The following is an 18,633-nucleotide window of genomic DNA, read 5'->3' on the forward strand; positions in this document are numbered from 1 at the left end:
CACAGCTCACGGCGTGTGGAAACAAAGAAACCCACAGGATGCCAATTCGATTCAGAACAAAGCAGGCAGCATAATGCTGTGTTTTTTTTGTCAATACCAATTTTGAGAAGCTCCATCTTGCGGAGAAGCTCCTTACCTACACAGGGCGAAATTAACGTCCGTCCGCGATCCGGGGAACGGCAACCAAAGGCTGCAGTGGGGACGATGCGTAAAACCGGCGAGCGTCGGCACAGCCTGCGTCGTATGCATCATTGTCCAATTTCTCCGACAGACTGCATGTTCAAACAGGTGAGCCAAACGCTGAGCCTCACGTTGTTGGCTGTTTTGCGTGCTCCTTCGCAGCGCTGTTTCGAGCGGTGTGAGCCTCACGATGCCACTGGTTCGCAGCGTCTGTTTTGCTCTGTGCAGACTTGGCTCTTGACTCGTCCGTCCGTCTCGTCTTTTGTTCCGTCATCAAACAGAGCCCCTTGCTCTGCCAAGCTGCAGGTCGAGCTCAACAGCAACGATTGGCCAGGGGCGGCCATCACTGCATTGCACTGCATTGCACTGCATTTCACTGCACACTGCACGGCGAAAAACCCAATCCTTCTTGCATGCAGCTGACAGGAGAATGCTTGAGGGTACGTGGGACAGGTCGCTTCGGGCAGCTCTGCCATAGGCCAATGCAGCTGCCAGTTCTCTCTATCAACACCTTAACCTATCTCATCCTGCAGTCCGCCTTGGAATGCCTTCATTTATCGTACTTGCTGTCTCGAATGCGGAAGTTGCAAAATACGGTCTGAATGATAGGGCGTTGTCGGGTTGTCGTGCCTGCCTCGTCAAGCCCTGTCGCTCTCGACGGGATTGCGTGACCGCGACTTCCTCTTCGGGTGCTGGTTGCATGGAGCACCATCTGAGTGATCTGAATAGGGCTCGTCGTATTCGAGAAATTCGTAATGCGATCGTCACGCCTATTTCGTCTCCTTGTTGCATCGTCTCATGCTCTTGCAGTTGTTTGGTGGTGCCCCGGTACCCCGGTTCAGCTGAAAGGGCCAACTGGAAAAATGGCTCGTTTTGGCGTAGCGTGGTTGTCGGTTGGCTGCTGGATCGCTCTTGCGCTTCTAGCGTTCCATATGTTCCTACCCTTCTTGGACTTTTTTTGGTGCTTAATCCAATCTTGATTACGAGACAGCAAAAGGCTCAAAACGAGTTTGGGGTGCGCATCTCCCAATTCAATAGTCTTCCCCACATGCCGAAGGGGAGGCGACAAATCTGTGCCTGTCCTACGAAGTATGTGTACCAACCATTCGCTTCTCGACCCGCGTTGGAACGGAGAGTACAATAGCGCAACCTCTCCGACTCGAGGACGCCGTGTAGGCCGACTGGCCGCCGCTTGGCCGCCGCTTTCGCTCTCCGGAAGCCGGAACGAACGACACAGCAGTGGAATGAAAACGGGACACTCCCAAACAACCACAGAACCAAAACAGCCCCAAGGAACCGGGGTGGCACCTGAGCGGAACCGAAGAGCCTCATGGCCCTGGCCTGGCGTGGAAGGGCCCCATTAAGCTACTGCGGAGCGGCCGGGCAATGTGCAAAAATGTTTCCTCGGAAGCAGCATGGGGGCCGTCCCCTTGCATGCGGGTCGCCTTTCGCTCTCTATTTTGAGAGCGTTGTCCAAGTCTTTACGGAGTACGGAGCACGGCGAGGGATGTCCAAAGTGTGAGGGTAAACAAATCGACAATGTTTTCTACGAAGTACATGTATGGTACGTGGACAGTTGACAGCTAGCTCGGGCTGTCGGGGTCATCGGATTTGACGCCGGCAAACAATCGGACGGTCTCTATACGTTGTCATCCGTCTCTCGCCTCGTTTGCCCAAGTCCAGCAGAACGAAGTAATTTGGATTACGATACCAACCGCAGACTGCTAGCGTGGCAAACCTCAATCTCGTTCCTGCAGATGCCCCCCCAGCCTTTTGTCAACCGTTTCAGGCTTGTACGTCGTATTGCAGGTCGTATCTGCGGCAGCGAGAGTCTGGCTGTGGTTTTGTTCCTGCATAGTGGATGCGGCGTGACAGTGAACGTGTCGTTTTGTTCTATGCTTTCGTCTCATTTCGGTTCTGCAGAGCCCTCGCTCGTTGTGCGCACGTTTTGTGCGTCCCTTGTCACATTACATGTCAGGTTAAGTGCCGGGCAAACCTTCCTTATCAAACGCAGTACGCCAAGAATACCTGGCGTTGTCATGGATTCATGAACAAGGCAATGTGAAAGCAAGGTAACGCCCCAGGAGACAGGTGTCTCTTCCTTCCAACAATCTTCTTCGGTCTTATTGCTAAGGGAAACAGGTAAGGCCAGGCCTCTGGCTAACACTCCCCCCTGTCCTGACATACATCTGGAAGGCCTACGGAGTAGAGACGACTCGCAGGAAAATGTGTCGAAGTACTGACGTTGACACAGCCCAGATGCCGGAAGTTGAAATCCTTCGGAGCGGCCTGTTCCCTGCCACTCTTTCTGTGCAGTGGTCTTTTGGTGTCCCCGGTCCCTGCTAGACAACTCGTAAATACTCACTTCGCCGTCCACAACCGGTTTTTCTCTCATTTTACCACTTTTTACAATGGATCGGTTGTATTTTCTACTCCACGTTTGTGAGATTTTCTCTCCATCCCAGACCAGGCGGGGGATGAATTCTGTCGGTATTACGACGTATTACACTACTGGAACCCCCGTCATTGGTTGCACTGCTAAGACCGCTCACAGAAGCTAAACTGGCTGACAGGGCATGGTCTGGCCGGAGCAACTTGACTTGGTATCTTAGAGTGCTTGCAGAATTAGTTCCAAGGCCTTTTATTATTGCCCTACTAGGATAGGAGCTTTTGCGTTTGAGTTCCCGACCAGGTAATGTAATGACCTGCCTGGCTTTGCTGCCTTCACCGGTCGCCTTTTGTGTGTACTTGTAATGCATTTTATTTTTCGACATTCGTTTCAAGTGCGGCATATGTCGTATCTTACCCATAGTAGTATTCAGCATCTCCGACGATGGAAAGTAAAACCAGTCGAAGTTTAGTCATCCTCGTGCAAAACATTCCAAGAAGTGCGTGAGATACGTCGAATGTGGTACGGCGCATAACAAATACGACCTGCGGAGTAATTGCCTCCAACAGCCTCTCCCGAGCTCCCCCTCTCACATGAAAAAGGGGCCGTGCATTTGCCACTCGTTGGCGCCCAAAATAGTGACCCTATCGCACGCGGATTCAGGGACTGGGTCAAGACAGGACCAGGAACAGATTGTGTCTGGCTGGACACCCCGAGCCAATCACAGCTCAGGTCTGGGAACTTACAGCCAAAAAGCCACCCAGGGACATTTTGTTGAGGCAGCCTTGGTGCGTCTCTCATATGTCGTTCGCCATGAGTGCATCGTACACAATTGATTTTGTTTGGGGAGCACATTGTATCACGCCGTAATGCTGTGTCATGCTGCATACTGCCCTACGAGCGTGCAACTCACATGCAACCCAACCTTTTGTCCTGTCCGTCTCCACTCGCCGTCAACGTCTTTTTTTGTTGTCGTACGACGTACGAGCATCCCAAGCGAGACGATAAAAATAAACCTGCGCCGCAACCCCCTGCCGGTGTTTGTATCTTTATTTGCTTGACTGGCCGGATACTCGTTATTTGTGCTCCAGTAGAAACGTGCCGTGGTTCTTTTCTTAATAGCCGAACGGGCAAGTTGGAAGGCGGCGTCTCCGTACTGTCTCTTTGCAACCTTTTCTCTCCTTCTCGTTACATCTCAGACAAGAATGGCCTAGTAGTACCTTTACGTCGTATGTTGCGTAAAACTGCGCAGAAACCAACTCTTTGCAGTTCGATCCATGCTTTTCTCTGTGCCCCGGCGAATCGGTGGGCTTTGCCTCAATTGGACTAAGCCCTGTGCGTGCTCGGCACTTTGCCGCTGTGTGCAATTGTGCATGCACAGAACGGTGCCTTTTTTTGGCGTGTATGTGTGAGTGCGGAAATCTGAAGAATGTGTAAAATCAGCGTCTGTACGGGGTATTTACTCCCTTTACACATATGTCGTACATATTGGAATGCACGGTCCTTTTGAAATACAGAGGCCTAGATTCAGCAAGTCGCAAATTATGACCACTCGCGCTCAAGTACATTGCACTTGCAGCCCATTGTTTCTTGCTCTCTTTTCGTGTCCATTCCGGTCTGTGGATGTTCGTTTGCTGCCAAGTCGGGCTCTGACGCAAGGGAGAAGAGAGGATCAATATTTCCTAGCAGATAGACGACTTGGCAGCGACACACAAATCAAGTGGAACAGTTGCGACAGGCTCTACAGCAGTGCAGTCCTCCCTCGATTCGGGCTCGACAAGGCCATGCCGAAGGATCAGACGATATGGGGAGAGTGCGGACAGTGAAAGTGGGCTACGGACGTCTATGAACGACGCCTACGAATACACGTCGAACGACAGAGGCAACTCTGCTGTGTTTCCAGGCCGTTGTGTGGGAGAGGCGTGCTTGCATTTATTATTTTGAAATGCGTCATGTATTCCGCAGCCTTTCCAACTTCAGCAAGCGCCCGTTTCAGTCATCGTTTATGCCGTGTCTCCTCGGGGCCCCTGGGTCTTGTGTCTCCCAACCAAGCGCTGAAGCACCTGAGAAAGAAGGTGTGCATCTGAAGATCGCAACATGGAATCTGAAATCTTCATCGTATACGTTTCTGGCGCCGTGTAGAATAAAGAAGGGTTATATTGCTATTGCAGAATTGCCCTGCCCCTGGCGAGACCGTGTATTAGGCGCTTTCTTTGTGGCCCGTCCTTCTATTTCCGTATCTATTTTATGAAGCTCTTCCAGATCTGTTTTGGACACAGGACGATGTGGGCGACGTGGAAAAATAAAAAAGTAAATGCTCTCGTCCATTTTGGACTACACTGTCCTGCCCAATGAAGCTGCCAATCGTCTTTATGGGCCAATAGTTTGGTTTCCCAAGTTGAAGAACGGAAGAACGGTGGGCAAAAGCGCATATTCAGTGTAGTGCAAAGTGTCAAATTACGAAACTACATACGGAGTAGTTGTTGTGAGTACATAATGAGACACTGCCATGGCGAGCCATTCATTGTCCGGTGCAACAAGTGTATCCAAGCAATGTGGAAAAGGAGAAGCAAGACATGTCCATCAGCTACGACCGGTGACTGTAGTGCGCCCTTTGCTCCAGGAGACATCGTTCGCTTTCTTCTGTGCTTACTTCTTTCCGAAGTTTGAATGTGGCTCTACCCTCCCTGCATTGGTCGCTCACTCTAATCCTATTTGGTCGGTGTCATACGTTTTATTATTCTTCTAAATAAGTCCTATTGTTGCTATGATGTCGCCCTGACAGTATGCACTCTCTAAATTCTTTGGTAGGTTTGGTGCTGCGGGCCCGTCTGTACACAAACACACGAAGAAAAAGGAGCTTCTTGTCTCACCTCTGTCCTTTCTACATTTGCTGGTGGCCAAAATAAGCCGTAAGTCTTCTTGGGTGAGACCATGGCTCCAAGTAAGGGTGTCAAAGAGGCAAGAAGAGACTTGTGTGCAGACAAGGATACGGTCGGGTGAGCGACAAACGAAGAATGTAGAAAGCTCAAGACTTGAGTGATCTTCTGCCGAAAAAGATCTCCTTCGGTGATCTTAGCAAAGGAGATCTTTTTTGCCGTGAAGACCAGCACGCGGAGACAATGACAAGCAAGGCAAGCCCGAGAGGAATATTTGAAATCATTCTCTCGAGTCCCTGTTATCTCTCTTTTACATTCCCCGTACTTGACAACTGCCTGACAGGGACGATCGTGGACAGCCAGTTTGAAAATATGTGTCGATCCGTTCATCGTCTGGCGTTTGTCGTTCATCGTTTGTCATTCATCGTCCAACGATATGAGAGGAGGCTGATCCCGCCGCCGTCGTTCCGGTGGACAAAAATGTGCACATGCCGATCAACACAAGCAGCCCACAGTCTCGGACGGGAAAAAGGGACGAGACATAGCATTGCACATCGCATGGAGTCGACAGTATGTACGTCGTATATGAATTCATAAATACACACGTGCAGCCTTGTGTTGAAAATGTGCATTAGTGCACGGCATACTGCAGCCTTGCACAGATCGTGTGCTCGATATCAAATGTATGAATGCAGGAAGTTGGAGGGAGACGTCCTAAAAGGAACTCATTGAAAAATGTAAACTGAACTAAACTACTGCGGACTGAACAAAGGAAAGTAAATAACAAAAAATAGCAATCAGAAAAACAGAAAAATAACACATGACTGGTCGTTAATTCTCATTCATACCGCCGGGGTGTAAAACGTGGATGTGCATCTTCATATTTTCTTGTTCATAAATACCACGTCACTTAGTCGTTCGCGACAGTGACCCAGCCGTGCCGTGTAATGTTGGTTTGGAGGTTCCTGTGACAGCCCTTTTTTGTTTGTGTTTTTGTGTTTTTCTTGTGTGTTGTGGATTTGTGGTGGCGAAAGGGGACGTAAACAAAACGAATAGGAAACGAAGGGGGTAAATGCTAAACAAAAAATGACTCAAGATGCCACGGCCTGGGGTATTTCTCCTTCTTTTCCTCATTCTTTGCCGTCTCCTTGTCCTTTCAATAATATATATGTAAAAAGGCCGTGATGGTTGTAAAACTGGTTCATACCTAGAGTGCGTTTCCTCCTCTTGACGTGGATGTTGAATGTGAAGAAAAAATAAAAATAGAAAGTAAACAAAGGGAACAAAATAAACATGGAATTAAAAAAGATGCAAAACGAAAACACACAATACCACAGCCTAGATCATGTTGCCCAGGCCTTCAATAGAGGCCATGGGCGTCATCATGGGGCGTGCCTGCTGGGGTGGTGGTTGCGGCTGACGGACATGCTGCAGACTTCTTTGCTGCTGCTGTTGCGCCTGCATCTGCGCCTGTTGCTGTGCCTGTTGCTGTGCCTGTTGTTGCATCTGTTGGTGATGCTGCTGCATCGCCCCCATCTGTGCCATGTGCTGTTGTTGGGCCTGCTGCTGAGCCTGTTGCAAACGCAGATGTGAGCGTGGTGGGACTGGCGGAGGCGGGTGTGATGGCGGTGGGTGGGATGGAGGCAGATGCGCATAGTCTAGTGGGCTTGGCTGTTGAGCGTGCGACTCGCCGAGAGGTGATGATGACTGCTGCTGCTGGTGCTGTTGCTGCTGCTGTTGCAGAATCATCTGCTCGGCCTCCGACGGCATCGACGACAGTCCGGCCATGGCTAGCGACACGGGAACGGGCATCTGGACAGGGAGCACATTGGCAGCCCCCGTTGGCCCCGACGTGGGTGTGACCGTTGTGGCCGACGCTGGGACCGGTGTGAGCTGTGGTGTCAGCGGCGTGTGGGGCATGGGCGGCGGTGCGCCCGAGCCTGGAATCGGTCCGGCCGTCGTTACCTGCAGACTAGGTCCGCACTGGCTGTTGGGGCGCGACTTGACGACAGGTCCAGGGCCGCCTCCTCCGTTTACGTTGGCATTTGCATTTGCATTCGCATTTGCGCTTAGCCCGCCCGCCCGAGCATGGCTGCTCTCCCGCCGCCGCTTGGGCGCGTCCTTGATCTTGGGGTGCGTGTGGCACTTGTACGCGTGCCGGAACCACGTCGTGCCCTTCTTCTTGCTGCTCACCAGCGCGATCCACTCGTTGCAGCTGCCGCACAGGCCCTCCCACACGTCCGGGTTGCCGTCCATGCGGCGCGTCTCCAGGGGCTCCTGGAACGGGTTGCCCGTCGCGGCGCTGATGCCGTGCGTAAAGCTCTTGTCGTACCAAAACGCCGAGTTCTTGAGCACAAGCCACCGGCCCGGCTTGCAGATGCCGCACCATCCCTCGCGCTTGTTGCCGTGGCCGCGGACCCATTTGGGCGTGTACAGGTCGCCCGTGAACCGGAGCTCCTGCTCGTGGGGCATCAGGTCCGGGTCCGCCGGGTTCATGTCTTCGGGCGGCGGTGGCACCTGGTCCTCGTGGAGGGACGCGTACAAGTCGGGCGGGTCGGACAGGTCCGTGTAGTGGTGATGGAGACCGCCGCCGTGGTGATGCAGAGAATGGGGGTCGGCATTGCTCTGGAGCATGCGGAACAGCCCGTGGGAGAGCAGCGGCGCGGGCTGGTGTGGATGGTGGTGGTGCGCTGCCGGGTCAAAGGCGTTGGACGGCACAGGGCCCAAGTGGTTGTTGCTGCCGAGCTGGAGATGGTGGCTGGGGATGGGATGTGGGTGCGGGTGCAGGCCACCGGCGTGCGTTGATATCATGTTGGGATGCGGTGCGAAATGATGTGCGCCAGGGAAGCTGCCACCGGCACCGCTTCCTTCCAAGTGCGGGTGGTGGAAGGCCATGGCACCTGCCTGTGACGGAAGCTGCGTCGGCAGGAGCATGCTGTGGCGGTTGTAGCCCGAAGTGGCAGCCGCGACGTGGTGGGCCGACAGGAAAAACGGATTTTGGGCAGGCACGCCGGCAGCAGCCGCAGCAGCGGCTGCAGCTGCGACCGACGCTTGCTGTAAGTTGCCAATGTTGAGCGGCAGCTGGCCGTTGGCGGCCGTAGGCGATGACTGGTGCTGTTGCGTGGACGACGACGCCGTGGCCGCGCCCAGCATGTTGTTTGCGACACCGCCGTGGTAGACAAATGGTGACGGCCTCCGGTTCGGCATGGTGCCGTACGAGCCCGTGGACCACCGCTTGTTGCGGGGACCTTCCATGCTGTATGGCGCAGCTCGCAGGCCGGGTCGAGGTGAGGGCGACGCACGACCGCGGCTCTGTGTACGCACCAGTTCCGAGCGGCCCTGTGGCGTCATACGCGGCGAGGCCACGGGCGACAGCTGTGTGGATGACATGAGCGAGTTGCGGTTCGACGGCGGCGGATAGCTTTCGGACGAGAACGAGGGCGCATCCGACAGCGCCGCCGAGAAATCTTCGTAGGAGGGCATGTCCGAGAGGCCGCCCGTCGTCGACATGGTGAAGGATGAGCCGGACAGCCGGCGGTTGGCGCCACCACCGTTGCCACCCGATGCGGCCGAAAACCGCAAATCCAGAATGGGAATGGCCTCGTCGGTCGTGTACGCCTGGCCGATGCCCATGCCCATGTCGCTGTCCACCAGGTGCTGCAGATCCAGGCTGTCGTCCTCGAGCGGTTTCTGCTGGCCCACGGCCTGTGCCCAGTTGCTGCCGTCGTCAAACTCCTGGTGCATCGAGATGGGCCGCGACTGCGACTGGGTTGTGGACTGGGTCGTGGACGACGTGTCCCACGATGTCAGGCCGTCGTATGCCTCGCCCATGCAGTATGAAAAGCCCTCGTGGATCGTGGCCGGCCGCGGGCGGAGGCCGTGGGATGTTGGTGTTGTCCACATGGTTTGTGACGTTTGCAGCTGCTTCTGGTCTGCATCGGCAGGCAATGGTGTTGGCGGCTGGTCGGCCATGGTTGTGGTCGTCGTCGTCGCCGTCGCCGTCGTAGTCGCCAATGTCGATGTCGCTGAGGTCGCCGTTGTGGGCGGCACCGTCACAGATTCGTGGCCAAATTCATGGCCTTGCCTTTGGCCTGGGCCATGGATGTCGTTGAGGTCCATGTCCAGGTCTACCAGGCTGTTGTCGCTCTTGCCGTCTGTGCTGTGATGAAAGACAAACGACGGCGTTGTTTGGATGTGTCTGTTTGTTTGTGTGCGTGTAAGTAGAGGATCAAAAGAGAGGAACGCAACAGCCACGCATAAACAAATAAGTGAGCCAAGACAATGACAGTGTAAATAAACACAGTCGAGAACACCAAAAACAATAGACAGAAATGACAACGGGACATGTAAGAGACAAGGAGTGGCCAGGACCAGGCCCAGACCGGGGGAGGGCGAGAGTGCTGTTTAATAAAGAGCGTTGAGAAGCGTGGACGTCGAGGCAATCAACCTTGACCTGGTCGACTGACGGACGGAAAACAAACAGCAAGGCCTCGATGGGGCACTCGACAGCGAGAACACGAGCACGCGCGGTCGAGGAAGAATCAGATAGATGAGGCGGAGCCGCGCGGAGGAACTGTCAAGACGCAAAACTGCAAAGAAATACCTACATTTGTGCCTGGTCAATGTCCATGGCGAGTGTTGGCTGTCGTTGTTTTCAGATAGAAGAGGTATACAACGGAAACTGGGCGAGGAGAGACGAGAAGGGAGGCAAAGGAGGAAGAGCGTTAGCATGAACGGACTCGGACGATTTTGGCCACCCAAGACGGACACAACGCTCCGTTGAGGTTAGAGGGACGGAAACTGGAGTTCTGTGGACTGAGGATGTTCTCACCATGGATGGCAGAACGGTTGGAATTTCAAAGGCCGAGTTTCCCAGTTCTTGGTCGCAGATCTAGACGATACTGTTGTCTGAAAGACGATGGGCTCAGAAGGCCCGGGGAGATAACGTTGGAGACGGTCTTCGAATGTGCGAATACTGCGTTGTTCTCTTTTGTGATCGATCAAGGGGCGTGTCGCCGACCGACTGTCGTACGGTCTTATTTGTTTTTGATTGCGTTTGTTGCCGTCGAGTGGTGTTGTTGTTGGCGTAGTTCTTGCCTTGTCGCCGTGTTCTGTTTTCGTTCCCTTTTTTTCGTCTTTTGTGGCGTGGTGGTCAACACTATCGATGAAACGCTGAAAGAAAAGACAGAGATAGGTTGGCAAAATGGCGAAGATAAAAGACAGGAAGTCTTAAGAGGGAAGAGGGTATAATAATATCTGGCAAAACGAGTTGCAAAAAAGGTACCAAGTGAAGGGATAGTAGGTAAGAAAAGAGAAGGAGTGTATGTGTGGGGTGTGTGTGGGTGTCTGGAACGAGAAATCGGCCTCTCAGAGAGGGAGCGGGAGAGAAAGATCGAAAAAGAGACTGTAGAAAAAGAGCAGTGTCGCCGGGAGGGGGGGTGTGGTTTGTTGACAGTGTGTGATGTGTGCGTGTGCAGTCCAAGGTTGACTTTGGTCGTATTGTTGCAAGACGGTATATAAAAAGATTCCGAATAGGAGGGAGGGAGTGTCGAGAAGGAAAAAAATAAAGAAAATCGAGCAGTAAAGGAATGTATGAGGTCTCCGATATTAAGAACCAGTACAGAGGGTCAAGGAAAGTCGAGAAAGGAAGAAATAAAAGAGAAAGTAAGTAGTTAAACCATGGGTATAACAGAAGGAGAGACTGGAGTTGGCCGAAAGGGACTAAAAGCTCGGGCGGATAAAACAAATACGATCCGATAAAAGAGGGAACAGAGAGAGAAAAGACAGGACAAAGGGAGAGAGGAAAGAGCCAGCTCTTGGTATATTATAGACCAGAGGGGGCTATAATGGGTTAAAGTAGAGAAGAACAAAAAGACCAAGGCAAGACAAGGCACGACAAGTAAAGAAAGAAGAAGAATAATGGCAGGGTTATGGAGTGACTAGCGCTGCAAGCAAGACGAAGGAGCCGAGGGGAGAGAGAGGAGCGAAGGAGAATGTGGGAGAGAAAATGGTTACCTTGGTTCGGGCCCGATGGGAGAGAGACAGGAACAGAAAACGGCAAGCAGAAAAAAAAAAAAAATAGAACCAGCAAAAAGGAAGTGCGAACGGGGAGGGGGGTATGATTTGTGGGAAAGAAAAGGAACTGGAAAAAAATAGACAAAACAGAAAGAAAAAGGACCCAGAGGGAGGCGGTGCAAGACGACGATGAGTATATGAGGGACCTGGAAAAAAGCTAGAGCTGGCAACGGAAAGCACAGAGTACGTGGGAATCGAACGAGAAAAGCGAGAAACGAGATGGGGGCCAAGAAGAGCGACGAGGGCGAGACAAGCTGCGCTGCCACAGGTGTGCAGACGTGGCAAAGAGAGAAATCAAAGCTTGAGAATCGAGAATCAAGCAAAAACTTCGACACAGCTGGGAAGGGTGGCCAAAACAAGCAAAACGACTAAAACGATGAGGACGACACAGCGGACTCAGCACGGGCAGAGCTCGGAACACCGGTAGGAGCTAAGCCGGACTCTCTGAGACAAGAAAGTGCTGCAGTTTGTGGCTCACGAGCAAGAAAACGGCAACAAGGGGCAAGAAGAGGCACTCAGCCCTGGGGTGTGGGTTGGGTGGGGAGACGGTATTCGAGTTGCAACATACGACCTATGTTGGACGGAATCAGAGACGGGGGAGAGATGCGGTGAGGTCCATCAAGCGGAGTGCGTGCTGTAGGCGTCCACCGTACGTCGTAAAACGTGTGGTGGAATCTGTTTGGGGAAGCCAGGGGTGGCACATTTGGACGGCGAGTGCTCGGTATAAGGGGAGAGGGGGAAGACGACGGTGAAATCCGCCTACAAATGTGATGTGTGACGTGGACGAGAGAAGAAGAGAAGGAAAAGAAAATGAGAGAAGAGAGAAGGATAAAGTGGAACAGCGGATGTAAAACCCTAGACGGTTGCCCTTTTGGGAAACATAAAACAATAAGGCCGTCGGCGACAGGGTTGGCACGTACACACAGACAGCGTCATCCTATGGACAGGGGTCGTTTGGGAGACGTACACAGTAGGGAGAAAAGACGTACGACGTTAAGAGAAGACGAGTGCAAAGCGAATGGCAAACGAAGACTGAAAACGGAGGAATCACCAAAAACCGAAGACGGAATCAGAAAACGTCTTTTTTTTGGCTACAAGACGCGTATGGCGTCCGACGTATTAAGGACGTTGACAATAGTCAATGACGGTGGAGATAAAGATGGGCCGCGCGGAGGGGCTGTTTGAAGCGGTAGCTTGTCTCATCTCGACGAAGGGGGGAAGAGCGGCGACAAACAGTTAACAAAACGAGGCGTCACCACATGTACAGAGAAGGAGACAAAAATAAAGGATACGCCATGCAAAGTTTTGCTTCTCCTGATGTGCATGCCACGAACCCTTCAGAGGAAACACAACAACCACGCCGATACTAAGGCGACACACAAGATAGAAAAGCGGTCTGTGGACAGGATGATCGTCGGCGGCGTAAAGTTTAAGTTGAGGTGTGTACATTTAGAGAGACATCAAATGTGTCGTTTGTTTGTATTTCATTTTTATTTCCCCCGATGTTTTGGCCTTGCTGCTCGACATCGTGCTAGCGCCTAAACGTCCGTGAGATTCCTCAAGAAACGATCCATGAACCACGTAAGAGCATCAAAAGGGAGACCTGTTTGACTTTTATCGTTTTGTTTTTGTTTTCGTCCCTCGTCTCAGTGCTTCCTTTTACACTGTTTTTGCGAGAATACCACCGTCGTATTGTCCCAGATCAACAACCTGGAGACACCCTTGCGATATCTTGAACAGGAGGCATCCTGGAGAGGAAAGTTTCCGTTGCTAGAACAAGGTTGTTTGCGTGTATTTCTTCTTGTTCTGTTTTGACTTTGATCCTGATCCTCGACCAAGACGCACCGTCAATCACCCACAACCGACTCCGTGGTTTACCATCGTGGAGAGTCAAAATTACTCGAAAGGGGGAAAGCTGAAAACCAGGGGCACATCGATTTGGAGAGAAGTTTTTGTCCACTGGCCGCCTCGTTTACTATATTGCACACGAGCTGCCCGAGAGCCCGTGAAGATCACGAGGACGTGAAAATGAAGTCCGTGTAAAATTGCAGGTTACGGCACGTTAATCTGCGTCGGGGAAGCCGGTTTCTTGCTGGCCAAATCGGTGCACTCCGTCCTCACACAATGCGGTGTGCTGGCATCGACATGACTCAAGTGTTCAAGACTACTGATTTCTATTGCGGACATCACGACCAGCAGATCAGCCGAATTCAGAGACGTTGTTTCGGAATCCAGAATGGCGGTGGCCTATTTTTGGCGTCGATAGGAGACACTCACAATCTCAAAAAACAAGACAAACGGTACTCGTTCTAGTCTGTCAAGATACAGCTCAGAATTTCTCTTAAATCACTTTATCCGGCAGGAACTGGGTTTGTGAGCATGAAGATATGAAAGTGGCCGTAAAACGGAGTTAAACGGCAAAGCCCAATTAAGAGAATGGAGGCAAAACCGTTCACGACTGGGACGGACATGATTGTGAACGATGTTGAGGAGGTATGTCACTGTGAGCCGTACGATTTACGGAAAGGAGCCATACCCACCCTTCTGGGGTGTGCTACCCGTTATGGAGAATGGAGCCTCGAACAAAGGTCGACTATTTAGCGAATCGGGGACGTGGTCAGGGGCTGTTGAGTCAAGGACAAGAAAACGGAGACGCTATTCGCATTCAACGAAATATGTGTACAAAAGAGACCCGACACAACCCATGAAGATTGGGACTTGGACGGAGAATTTCAGTGATTGGCGCCTGTTCGAACACGAATGACGCCTCCACCCTCCACATATGTGCTCTGTACGGAAGCCAGAGTTGCCGGCCAACGAGTTTCGTTTTGTTTTGTGATGGCCCGAGACGGAGGCGAGACCGTGGGGAGGAAAGCAAGGGACGGGGACGCAAAAGTGTCGAAGTTCCTGGCCGCGTGGACGAAGGCGATGGTGAGAATGGAAAACGCCGGCAAGGCAACTGTCGACTCGGTTGTGGGTTGAAAATAACTGGGCGAGACGTCTGGTGAAGAAAATGAGTCCCGGAGAAAAACGACGTATTGAGTAGCACAAGGTGACGTTTGAAGTCCAGTTTGGCCACGCTGTCAATGGTGCCTGATTGGGCCACACAGCCATATGCAGGGGCAGCTGCCGAGTTGAAGCGTTGCTCGCGTGTGTTCGCGTGCGTGGTTATGTGGTGGACGGAAGCAAGACGTCGAGTGTCATTCTGCGCCGACAGCGTTCGATACGGGGAACGAGACGGAGCGTGTAAGTGAGAGTAAAGGGAAGGAGCCCCAACGGAAAACGCCGCCAAGCCGTGGAGGGTGGGCCGTCGATGAACTGGATCCTTGTAGAGGCACCTTCACTGGGGCACCCATTTAGTGATAAAAAGAGTACCGCTACAAGCGGAGCGCGGGGTGGGCTAGCCCGTCTCAGATCTGTCGCAGGACCCCGCCACTACCGCAGGCGCGACCGGCGGCCCCGTTTTTATTCGCTGGGCTGTTCCAGTGCTTGTAAGTGCTGACATCGACATCCGAAATACAATAAGTGGAAGCGTGCCTGTGCTAAAAAAAAAAAAAAGTTGCAGTGTGAATGAGCCAACAGTTGCCCCCACACGCGTCAGGACACGACTGTACACCAGTACACACGACCAACTGCATCTGCCGTGCCCCAACACATGTTGAGAAGAACAACTTTCCTCGCAAGTCAAACCCACGACACTCGAGACCTGTTTTTTTAGGCGCTGTTCCTTACCTTTCGTCATGGACAGGCGCATCTAAAAGTCAGCTCAACAAAGTCTGCCAACTCTACTGTCTGTGTGTTCTCTTAAACAAAAATCAAACAGCCTTTTCCCCTTAACTCCTTCGTTGCGGAGTCGCGTCCCCAAGATGATACAATGGATCGGTGGTCCAGCAAACACTTGTCAAACCGCAGCCGCGCCAAGTAATCCCCCTTTGTCGCTCCTGTTTTGTTTGCTGACTCGCCGCGACGTGCAATCATGAGTTTTTTCGTTGTTCAAAACGGTCCGTCCAGACCAGTGTCTATTTCGGCCTCCATTCTTCATCATAATTCTCCGTAAGATCGCGGCGGTCTCGACCTTCGCTCTGCTCGTGTGGCTCTCGTCATCGTCTTCTCCTCAGACCCCTTCACACAAGGTCCTGCTTCGGCAGTCCCTATTTTCGTTTCTTGGCATTGTTTGGGCCTTGCTCGGGAAGGACAAGAAAGGTCTCGACTCGCCGATGGATGGCGGCGTCAGGGTAGTACCGGTGACGAATTGAATTCGTGAAGGAGGCCCTTTGTCTCCTGTCTGTTGTCGTCCTCGGTCCCTTGCGGTGCCCTTGTACGAGAACCTCGAAATACTCGCGCCCGTGGACAAGCAAAAGGTCCGAAAAAGATGGAGGGCAGGAACGCACACTCCGACGTAGAAAACGTGTCATCCAGAGTGCCGCTGTTGGACATCTGCAGGGCCGGCGGTCGTCCAGCGTCCAGTATTGGATGAAGCTTCCTTCGGCGTCTGGGCATGCAGACGGCGGCACAAAGGTGGACCAAGACGACAGCAAAGAGGGAGGGAGGGCGAACCAGACTTGGACAAAGGCTGGCTGAAGATGTGCACTTGATTCGTTTGCTGCTTTGCCTCTTGTCCTCTTCTTTTTCCGCGAGGTTCAACTGCCAGCAACCCCTGCCCCTGTCTTGATTTGCCCCTGCCCCTGAACACTTTTTGCCGGTTCACAGCCACAGGTACGCACACCGAATGGAGACGCAAAACAGAGAGTGAATGAAGCTCCAAAGAGGCTGTGGCGATGGTTGTAAGATGGTACCAAGACAAGGACTACACTTGGCCGTGCTCAGGAGGCCCCTCACGATCCCTACCCCGCGGGCTGGACCTGACATGCCACATTGCATTTGCACCTATCGGTGGTTTGCGAGCTGAGCAAAAGGAAACATCGCCACCAATGTTTCGACTCATCTTTCCATTTACTCATCTTTTCCCTTTTGTTCGTTTACTGTCGTTGTTTCGTCACTTCTTCTTGTGCACGTTAGCATAACACAGCAGACATATGCCTGGTTCACAGCATGATGTTGCAGAGGGAGAGAAAAGAAACAAGAAACAAGAAACGTCTACGATTTACCACTTGGGGCAGAGTGTACACAGTTACGTGAACCATCGCGATGGAAGCAGCCCTTTGAAAGCTGAGAGAGACTGAGTAATAAAAGGACGACAGCGAGCCATCACTAACACCACTTTCACATCTTTTTTCTTCTCTTAACGCGCGCGCCTCCGCCACCCGTTCGGCCGCAGCGTCACATCCAGGACGAATACAACATTGGTGGGCGATTGTAAAGAGCACTGGGCGGAATGAAGAGAAGGGATCTTAACAGAGGCATCTTATATGCCGCGTCCACAATCGGGAACAAAAACGAACAAGCTTGACGATAGCCGACTCCACTGATTCGTCACGCTCTTCTGCCAACGGCATGGCTTGCAAACACTCTACTGCACAAAGACGCAAAGTAGGCACAAATGATATCCAGTAGCGGCGTCCGCACGCACGGCATCGCAAACGTCCAGGGGCACGTAAGTGACGAGCGCATGTAACTCGATCTATCATGCAGCATCATATATCCAAGGCAAACTCGAGAAGGGACCGCAATGTTGGCGTGAGTCGGACAAAGAAATGCTAGCAAAACCGGATGGATGAAAACGTGCGAGGTGGGTTGCGGTTACGGAGTGGTTTCCTCTCGGTGCGCATGTCCTACATCTGATATAATGTTTTATTTCTGTCAATGACGCCTCGCCGTATTTACTTGGCACACTTTCTTTTTTTCTTTCTTTCGTTCTTTTTTTTTTTTGCCTTCCTCCCACAATTTAATCTATTTCGCCTGTGTCCCGCAGAGCGGGATATGCATTCCACATAGATTAAGCCAGTTGGCAAGTCTTGTCCTTTATCCATCGTTCTTTATTTTTCTATTGTCTTCTCCAATATAAAATAAAGAGACCGACCCGACTCTTGGAGCTGACGCTAGGGTGCTTGCATAAACTTTTAATATCCGGGGAGGTGTGTGTCTGTGTGTGGCTGTGGAGAAAAAAAAACGCAGATGCAAAGTGTGAAGAGGCCGAAGGCGCACCCTGTCCTGGCCTCTTGGGTCCGCTCTCGATAGTGCTTCCCGCACCTCGACGACGTCCACAATGTCCACAACGCCAGAGCAACAGACAACAACTGACGGGCGTTGACAGCGGTCAGGAACGATCGAGCACGCGGTGATACGCTGGAACCAATGTTATATTTGGCCTTTGAGATGCACGCCACCCGGCTGAGTTGCCGTTGAGCATAACCGTAGGTGATCCTCGAGTTGGTCATGCTTTCTCAGCTGTGCTTAGTCGTGACGGTAGACGGCAGACCGCCACACAATCTGTTAAAACGATGCCACCGTCGAGAGAATAGACGAAAACATGACCATGAGAGGACAATGTGGTGACGCGGGGAATTGCATACGGCTAAATAGAGAGGCGTGGAAGATGTGAAAATGTGGCGGACGTACTCCCAAGAATACAGCGACATGCAGCAAAACAACAAACGGAGATGGCGGAACCACTACTGGCCCGACGACATCCACAGGTTCCGACACGAACGATCAGTCAACACATCATCAGCCAACCAGGATGTCACTCTTTTTTTGTTGTAAAATGCATGGAAGCGTAGTTCCTCGCCAGTCCACCCGGCCACCTCGGTCCCATTGTTCTCCTACCGATCCCTCTACCCTGAGCATACACAGAATCCCTCAATCTTCTTTTTTGTCACGCTCTCGTATATTGGCTTACCTTGCCCATTTTTGCCTCTTCCCCTCCTTGCCAACCCCTCTGGAGCTCTTCGAACCCTGCTTGCATCTCTGTGGAATCTCTGTATTCCCGTATTGATGCGTCATTCTGATCTGTACCTGGCCGGCGATCGTCCTTTTGCGTCTATGTTACGTCTGCGGAGAAATTGCGACGTACGCCATTTTGAGAACAGACTCGGATCCCCGTCAATGTCGTAGCCCGGTGCGTCCTAGTGCAGGCACTTTGCTTTAACTGCCAATTTTACTTTTCATCCCCCTGAATGCGCCTCTCTGCACACACTGTTCAGCCACGAC

The 18,633-nt window shown here is 52.2% G+C and overlaps 1 protein-coding gene across 1 annotated transcript; it reads right to left on the bottom strand.

The window, feature by feature from the left end:
* Positions 1 to 6,786: 6,786 nt before the first annotated feature.
* On the bottom strand, positions 6,787 to 9,567 carry SPSK_02220 (uncharacterized protein; the record flags this gene model as incomplete). Its single annotated transcript, XM_016729094.1, has 1 exon — positions 6,787 to 9,567. One exon carries the CDS (start codon positions 9,565 to 9,567, stop codon positions 6,787 to 6,789), a length of 2,781 nt encoding a protein of 926 aa, XP_016589126.1.
* Positions 9,568 to 18,633: the final 9,066 nt, after the last annotated feature.

Source organism: Sporothrix schenckii (genome assembly GCF_000961545.1).
Source record: "Sporothrix schenckii 1099-18 chromosome Unknown Cont43, whole genome shotgun sequence".
Classification (NCBI taxonomy): domain Eukaryota; kingdom Fungi; phylum Ascomycota; class Sordariomycetes; order Ophiostomatales; family Ophiostomataceae; genus Sporothrix; species Sporothrix schenckii.